At 46.7% G+C, this 9159-nt stretch overlaps 1 protein-coding gene across 1 annotated transcript; it reads left to right on the forward strand.

Moving 5' to 3' along the window:
- Positions 1 to 2354: 2354 nt before the first annotated feature.
- ALKAL2 (ALK and LTK ligand 2) lies at positions 2355 to 7659 on the forward strand (the record flags this gene model as incomplete). The annotated part of the gene is made up of 4 exons (XM_084202984.1): positions 2355 to 2637; positions 4965 to 5018; positions 5129 to 5209; positions 7595 to 7659. The coding sequence occupies 4 exons, from the start codon at positions 2355 to 2357 to the stop codon at positions 7657 to 7659; spliced, it is 483 nt and encodes a 160-aa protein (XP_084059110.1).
- Positions 7660 to 9159: the final 1500 nt, after the last annotated feature.

The following is a 9159-nucleotide window of genomic DNA, read 5'->3' on the forward strand; positions in this document are numbered from 1 at the left end:
GGGGAGCCCGAGTGCCGACAGTACGGGGACGCGGGAGGTGAATCCGTGCCCGGCACCCCTGTGGGCCGGGCCGGCCCTCACGGCCCCGGGGCGCGGGGCGCTCAGCGCCGCCTGGCGGCGGGCGGCGGCAGCGCCGGGCGCGCGCGGTGCGGCGGCCGCCGGGGGTCGCTGTTCCCGCGGCGCGCGGGCAGCCCGCGGCGCGCGGCCCCGGAGAGGCGCCCGCGGGGGTCGGGGAGCGCCCCCGGCACGGGGGGAGCTCCGCGTCCGCGGCTGCCGAGGGACAGGTTCATCCACACGGGAGTAAACACCCAGAGTTCCGCCGGATCGGGTTTCAGCCTCCCCCCGCCGCGCCCCGAGGGGCTACGCGGGGAGGGCGGCAGCCTGTGTGCGCTCTGGGGAAGGGCACTCGTTGGAGGGGGCTCGGCGCTCTCCTCAGCCTGCCCCGCGCTTCCACTGCCCTTCGCTCAGGCTGTCACCTCTGCCGAGGGCAGCTGCGGGAGCGGACAGGGTGCTCCCGGCGATGGCACTGCCTTCGTCGTCCTCCTCCTCTTCCTCCTCCTCCTCTCCCGGCCCCGCTGGGAGCTCTTCCAGGCAGCGGCGCGCCGGGAGCCCAGGAAGCCGCCTCGCCACCCGGGACCGCCCGTGCCAAGAATCGGCCAAAGCGGCGGCACGCCCGCTCCCTCCCTCTGCACAGACCCACTCCAGCCGCCTCTCCGCGGGCTTCCCGGCCGGCGGGAGCAGAAATAGCCTTCCCCTTCCCCGGCAGCTCGCCCCCGCCCCAACACCTCCCCTTCCCCGCCGCACCCGGGCCCGGAGTTCCCGGTATACAGGCGGCTTCCCCGCCCGCCCCCCGTGGGGCTGCGGCCGCGGGCCGGGGACCCGCCTGAAGAGAGCTGCGCCAGGGACATCAATATTTCAGTGGCTCCTCAGCGCGATTCTAATTAAAGGCTCAGGCGATGCGCGCCCCCCCCGCCCCGTCCCCATCTTCCCGCCGCCGCCCCCTCCCACTCCAAACACACACACACTTGGGACCGTCTCCTTACGTCGGAGAGCAGCGAAGGAGTGACTGAGCCCTGCCCGGGAGAACCGAGCAGGGGGAGGGACGGGGGGGACCGGGGCGGGAGGGGAGAGAGGGCGGGAAGGGGGGGCTTGTGCAAGCAGCGACGCTCCCGAGGTTGCCAAGTGGACTTTTATTGTTTTCCACCCACTTCCAAGTCGATACTATCTGCCGTCTCATGTCCATCCTATAGCCTATATAAGCGGCTGCGCTGGGGCTGGCGGCGATGGAGTAGTTTGTGGATACGGCGGGAGCGCAGGGACGGGAGGGGGGCGGGCGGGCCAGCCGCGGAATACTCGGACTCCCTGCCGTTCGCGGGCTGCTGCCGTCCGGGGAGCGACTCCTGGGGGAAGACACCTCGGCGTCTGGGACGGAGACACAGGTAAAGCGGCCGGCGAGCGCCAGCAGCCTCCTTCCCCTCTGTTTCCCTCCCCGTGCCCCCATCCCTCCCGCCCCGCCGGGCCGAGGCGCTGCGTGCGGCGGGACCGGTGACAGCCCGCGGGCGGGAGCGGCCGCCGCCGGACCCCGCCAGGGCTGCCAGCGCCGAGCCGCCGCACGGAGCGGCCGTGTGTGAGGGGCGGTCAGTCGTCCGAAGGCGAGCCGCTCGGGGCATGATGCTGGCCGCTGCTCCTGCAGGGAAGGGGAGCGGGGACAAGGACAGAAAATGGGGAGACTGGCGGTGCTGTTCCCTGCCCCGTCCGGCTGCCCCCCAGTCGCGCACCTCCCGTCCCGCCGCTCCAGCCCGCAGCCCGGGCGCGGAGGCCCGCAGCGAGAGTGGGGACAGCTGTCGCGGCTCTCCGGCGGAAACTTCGGGGAAAGTTGTCGCCCCTCGCCCGTGCTCCTCCGCTCCGCGGCGGGGCGGGGAGAGGCGGGGCGGAACGCCCGTCCCGCCGGGGATCTGCTCCGGCGGGGCACCCCCAGCCTGGCCCCGCTCCGGGGCTGCGCCCCCGCCCTCCCGCGGGGCCCGGAGCCAGCTGCGGGGAGGCCGAGCCGCGCTGCCCGCGGCGCTGGGCGGCTCTGCCCGCGGGGCGGGCGCTGTGGGCGCGGGGGCAGCGGCGGAGCCCCGCGGACCCCCCGCCCCGTCCCGCTCCGCCAGCCCCCGCAGCCCGGAGCGGTCTGTGCCCCGCCTTGTGCAACCTGCCGAGCGGTCGCCGCTCTTTCCTCCGCTAGTGTTTCCGATTTCACCCCCACTTCCATTTCACCCCCGAGTCTCCCCACTTTCGACCCACCCCCAATTTTCTCTTCCAGTGAAACAGGAGACCTCACACAGCAGCGGATCCTTCCTCTTCATCCCCTCATGCACTCTTCAGGTCGGACTGCAATGAGTGGACTGAGGTCTTCTGGACTGCTGGGGCTTGTACTCTTAATGCTCTCAGCAGGATACTGCAAAGAAAAAACAGACTCCACAGATTTGAAGGACAAGCAAAGTCTCTTAAATCTCATCATGGAGATCATTCAGGAACTGAAAAGCTACCACCTGGAGAAGGACAGTGGGATGCAGTACTTCTCCAAGCATGACTATAACTTGGATCGAAGGGAAGTGGCTGACTACGGAGGGTACCAGGACGAGCAGAGAGTTGGTAAGTCACAGTCCATTTTTTTTCCCTAGGGTGCCTCGGTGAATGAGTTAGTGCATCAGGTTACTAATTTTGTATTAAGAATTCACCACTCGAAATATGTGCAGATTCCATTTGGTATCAGAAACAGACACAGATGGCAAATTTGGAATAGAAAACCTCCATTCACCTCTCAGAGCCTTTTACTCTCTGGATAATGAACTCAACTGAAAGTCCAACTTCCTGTGGCTTTGAACAAAACCTAATAATATGGGAAAAGACCTAAATGGGCTGAGATCAAAGAAACAAGGGATGAAAACACTTTTTCCTGGAAGGTTACCACTTATTATCATGTGCTTGGTTTAAGTGTTTCTTGGAAATGACCCTGGCAAGAATTCTCCTGCAGGACTTTAGTATGTCCTTAAAGACCTTGCACGTAGAAGTCTTCCCTGCAACTCAGCTTCACTGAGTTGTTCACCCTGCTTGTAGTTCCTTTTGTACTCCAGAGGTAGCACCTTTGAAATTCTAGGGAACTGAGACAGTACTCCTCTGTCACTGTGCAGGCTGTGACCAGTTTGGGACACTCCTGCAGCCATCCTTCTGCTCGTTTGATTGGCTCTTCTCTAACCTGCTTAGTTTGGTGATGTACTTCTGTGCACTCAGTTGAAACTTGATTTAGTTCCTCCTGCTGCCATGTCTAATTTAGTGTTCCCTGTCACTCCCAAGCCCCTGCAGCATTACTGCTGCTCATCTGACCCCTCCAACTGCAAGTGACTTTCTGAATATTTTCCAGCAAATATCTACTCAACTTTTCCCAAGCTGGCTTTCATTTTGATAGTATGCTATTTATTTTGTCTTTATTGATCTTTTAAAGCTTCTTTGTACCTTTTTGCCATTCTCATTCATACTCAAATATCCTCATAATTTGAATTTATTGGTGGTTGTCATGAAGATGTTGCTTCTCTATTTGGATGATTAATGAATGCACAGAGGAAGACAGGTCTGTTCTTAAGGTCAACACAGGAGAGAACATTTTGTTTTACAAATGTTCAAGAGTCAAAGAGCCCAGATTAAGCAGGGAACTGTGATGTGCACAACTCTAAATCTCATCTTGGAACATGGGCATAATTTTGGTCACCCTGTTGGTGCAAAACATCTGCCTTGTGTAGAACAGTTATCTACAAAATGAATAATCCTGCTCCAGAGCACATTAGTTGGTAGTTGTTACTGATTTTGAAGCAGGATTTTTCATTCTGTTATTATGATGGAGTTTTTCCCAGCAACTCTGAAAAGGAACTACTAGTTAGTGTCTTTCATTTCAGTTTTGGCATCACTTTCCTAGTGAGCTTGTCCCATGGGAAGTTTCTGAGTGAAGCATGTGTGTTTTTAATGCTCTTCATGACATAATTAGGTCAAATAGGATAAGGTCAATTTTACTTACACCAACTAAAGTTAGAAGTAAATGAAGAATGACTTTCGAGAAGTGTCTAAATTCACAAGTGAATCAGATCTGGATGGAAATGCTCTCTGCTTTATATCTGATAAGAGGTGCCAGGGGAATGAAAAAGGCTGCTCAGGCATTCATGGTCAAGTAAATAAAGCACCATATAGTGTATCATACACAATCAGCACTAAGCCATCAGCATAGAGTTTGTAACGGAAAGCAATCAAAGATAGCTGTAAATCAGGAAGTCACAAGCAGGGGTTAGGGCTAAAATGGATTTCAGTAAACTAGTTTCATTTTGCCATCTGCTGAACACAAAACACAAGGCGGTAAACCACAAACATAGGGAGCCAGAAGAGAGCAATTTGCTTGGAATAATTTCCTGTGAATTTTATTTACTGCTGGGGGAGGGAGGGAAGATTCCTGTAAGTAGATCAATCCAGTTTCATGATTACAGTAGAGCAGTACTTCTACAGACATACCTGGGACAGAATAGTGGTTACATTTGCATAAGAGAATTAGAAGACACAACCCCAGGCTGGAATATACTGTTGAGTCTTTATCACTCATGTAATATGAAAGAATTTAAATCTAGGTAAACTTGATAATGTAGTTCATAGAGAGCTAAAATTTGACTCTTAGTTAATAACCATCATCATTAATGATTTCTCCCCTAAAAGACATTGTTCCATCAGTACTGTGTTTCACAGAGCATTTTACAAGGTCTCCCTATGTAGAGTGACTGCTTGCAATTTGGCCTACTGTATGCAAAGGACTTTTGCCCTCATGCACCTGCCAAGACATACTGGTCATGTTGCTAGACAGAGTATTCCCTGTCTTCATACTATGCTTGGCAAGCATAGGTCCGGTGCAGCAGAGTAACACTATTCTTTTTTCTGTCCCACAGAAATAGTTCCCAGAGATCTGAGGATGAAAGACAAGTTCTTGAAGCATTTAACAGGTATGTTTTTATTTTGCATTGGTATCCATATTTCACATACATACCATAAGCTACACTGCTCTACTTGTGAGCTGTGCTGATTCATAACTTAGTTTTTCTTTATCTTTCAGGTCCACTCTACTTTAGTCCAAAATGTAGCAAACACTTTCATCGGCTTTATCACAATACAAGGGATTGTACCATCCCAGCATGTAAGTAACAAAAGCAGGCACTTCCCTAAAACGAGAGGAAACTCTCAAATGTATTAGTTCTATCAAGTATCAGTAGTGATACAATGTCAAAATGCATTCCCTGCAAAGAAAAATTTGGACTGCTCTAAAATGTAATTAGTATTCTCTACAGCTTTGGTAGAACAGCATCAGCATTACAGAGAGGAAAGTGGAAATAAAACTTTCTCATTGCAAATACACTGTGTAGAATGGCTGTAAACACTGCATCCGCAGGTACTGATGTATTTGCCTCATGGGCTCCAAACCATGTGTTTGTTTTTCCTCTCACAAATATATTTAATTTTTAGTGCTGTAAATTCAAGACAGGATCACAAATCCAGGTGGAGTTATTTTACTTTTCGTTGATAATATATGTAGGACACATTTTATAGACATTTTGTATTTTGACTATTCAGCTACCAATCTTCCAGTGATGTTGACAATGAATCTTTGCAACGCTTGTCTTTGGTGAATTATAGAAGTATAACTTGTTAGCTTAGGGAAAAAAAATGCTGATGGACACAACTAAGCAAAAGCCACTTATGATAGCTCATCACTGTTGGCAGCACAGAGAATTAAATAAAAATCAAACACTGACATTTATCAGTCAGTAGATGTGACTCTAGATTCATACTGAGGTGGACCTGTTGAGTAAGCAGATGCTATTTTAGTACAGCCTTTTCAGAATGGAAGCACACTTTATTTTACTTGTCTGAGGTCAACCAGTTGGGTCAGTAGCAGAGCTGGGAATAGAAACAAGAGTTACAGATTCCAAGTTTCTAGTATTAATAAGTATTTCAGTCCCAGTGCATTTTAAAGGCATATTTGGTAAGAATTGTTCACATTTTCTCTATTTGTAAGGCTTCAGATCAGGAATTCCTTGGAAAGACAGGGATTTCTAGATGATAGGTAACCCGATCACCCTCTGTTTACATGGGTGGAGATGTGAGTTGTTCATAACTTGTCTGTTCTGAACAAGCAGTGGTCATACTACCTTTTTCATAGGGATCACAACACAAATGTCATTTGGCTCAGCACTAATGAGTACTCCAATCTGTGAAGCTAAAAACTAGTTGGCCTTAAAGGCTCTAAATTAGCCTTTTCCTCCTGACAGGTGACATATCCACCAACATAATGTCTGGATAATGTAGGATCATTTGTATGAGTGGCAATTTTACCATAACTATGCTGTGAGTTGGGATTGTTAACATTTCATCTCCAGAAAACATTAGATGTAGTTACACATTAATGAAATAATGCCTAACAGAAGTGAACATCACCTACTGGGCTGGACTGACCAGCATCTCTTTAAAGTCATTTTCTTCTAGGAAAATGAGACAAACAGCCTGCTTTATTTCTTCGTACACAGAACAATGTTACTTTTTGATAATATCCTGACTTCAAATTATACTGTTCCTTGTGTGTAGAGATCTGAAGGCCAAACAGCAAAGAAACTAAAAGTGTCCCTGATGCTACAGTGTGGTGGTAGCCAGTACAAAAGCATTGTGTTGGCATACTTTTTAGTACTTTGTACAGTGTAGTAGCATTGATACCTGAAAAATAATTTACTTTTCTGTCTGTCCATAACCAACTTTCAAAATATTTGTTTTCAATTTTTCATGCAAATGAAAAAAAACCACAATCTTTTGAAAAATTTCTTTAGTTTTGCATTGGTTCTGTCTTACTATGAATGCATCAAAAAGTTGAAGATATCTAAAATATGAACAACTAACAATAGGACTTCAGTGGAAAAAACATTTTTACTAGTTTTAAGATGAAACTTCATACTCCTATGAATGTTTATGATATGGTCATCTGCTTGGGCTGGACTTAAGATTTGTATGAATAGAAGATGTTATTTGTCTAATTTAAGTGTTCCCAGGAAGAAAATCTGTTGGAGAGTGGCATTACTTAATATTAAGTTGGCAGACTTACTCATTGAAGGCTGGATTTAAAGGTGGATGAGCACTATTTATTCAGCACTATTTATTCTTTCTCTAACATGGAAATACTAGAGTCACATGTTTAGATCCTGCACGGAAGCACAGGCACAGATGTATAAATTTTAATACATACATACATACACTTGGAGAGCCTCCAAGCACTTTCACACTGTTTGTTTACAGATAGAACATGTGCAGAAGTCAGTTGCATAGTTAGACGTGCCTTTAGACATGGCTTTTAGTTATTACCCAGTTTTTACACATTCCTCTTTTAAGTCAAAGGAGTTGATTTTTTATTCTGTTGCAAACGAAGGTATTCATTGAACTTTGCTATGACACTAATTTGCATACTGAAAACGATTTTGATTTTTAAAGGCAAATTTGATTACTTTGTTAATCTAGTCATGCTTTTTTTTTCATACAGACTATAAAAGATGTGCCAGGCTTCTTACTCGATTGGCAGTAAGCCCTATGTGCATGGAAGGATAAAGGTAAGCTTTTTCTTAGCAGAAATGACATTCCATAGCAAAGCAGCAGATGTTGTGTTTCATACATGAAAATTCATGGGAGTATAATAACAACTGTCCTTTAGATAAGGTATTCCCCTCCCAGAGGACTTGAAGTAACTGGCTTAATCTGGCAAATTTTGGCATTAAGGAAAGGGTACCCCCTACTGGAAGTCATTACATAAATGTCCATGTGCATCATCTGTGAATTATTTATAGCAGCATACAGTTAGCAGATAGTGAATTTGTTGTTACAGAACAAAACACAGCAGCTGTGGCTTATTTTTCAAGAGTTTACTCAGTACACAATTGCCTGTATCGGCAGCAGCAACCGCCCTTTTATGTGTGCAGCTGTTGATCTGTGCTGTACTCAGAAGTATGAGTTAATATATACATAGCTATGCACATCTAAGCTTCATAAATGCAGATAGGTCACACGTGCTTTTACAGTAATTCAGTTAAAATGTATTGATAGTAGCATTGATAAACTATCTTCAAGCTATTCGGATGTTTTGGGATTTCCTTGTGTACGCCTCTCATGTCTATAGGTTAATTCCCTCCTTCTTTGCCTAGATGGGCCTATATTTTCCACAAATACCTGGGAAATTTCATCATGCACCAAAATAAAAACAAAAGCCAATCAACCAAACCAAAAATTACTCCCAAACTATGTGTAGAGAACTGTAACACAAGAATACAGAAGGACTAATTTACATTCTGCTTTCAACCTTTACCTGAGACAAAATGTGATCTTGGACAAAGGGATAAATAATAACCATGTAGATTTGTCAGTAACAAATGCTGTCAAACCAAGATGCTTTAACTTTGTGACAGAATACACATCTTGTGGAAGGAATCTGTGAGAAAAGTAATAAATATCAAACATTTTATTTTATTTTATTGTATTTTAAGCATTTACACTGTTTTGCACTTCACTCTCACAAGCAAGCGGGGGAAATAGGATCAAGATAAATGTAAAAATGACTGGAAAAAAACCACCTAAGTCATTAGTGCTTCATTGTCAAAACTGGAAAAATGTACTGACCAATGTCACACAGCTGCATTACAGGTTTGATATTGTTCAGTATTTTCATTAATAACTTGGGTAGTAGAATACTGTATTCATGTATTTCAGTATTACAGGACAAACAACCATGATACAGTACATTCTTGAAATTAAAAATAATCTTGGAAAATAAGTCGCAAATAGTCTAAAAACAGGATAACAGATAAAGAGCAGAATTATTAAATCCTAAATCCTGTAGGATTATTCAACTGCAGAAATACATGGAATTTGGTGAATAGGTAAATAGTGCTGTTGAAAACAGAGGTTGTTGTGGACTGCAAATTAAGCAAGTCAGCAGTGTTACACTTGAAGAAAGTCAAACAATACTGGAATATATAAGTAGAATCATTGTTTATGAAACTCCTGACACAATTACTGTTACTGGAATACTATATTTAATTAAAGGCACCACACTTG

Source organism: Fringilla coelebs (assembly GCF_963513975.1).
Source record: "Fringilla coelebs genome assembly, chromosome: 3".
NCBI lineage: Eukaryota > Metazoa > Chordata > Aves > Passeriformes > Fringillidae > Fringilla > Fringilla coelebs.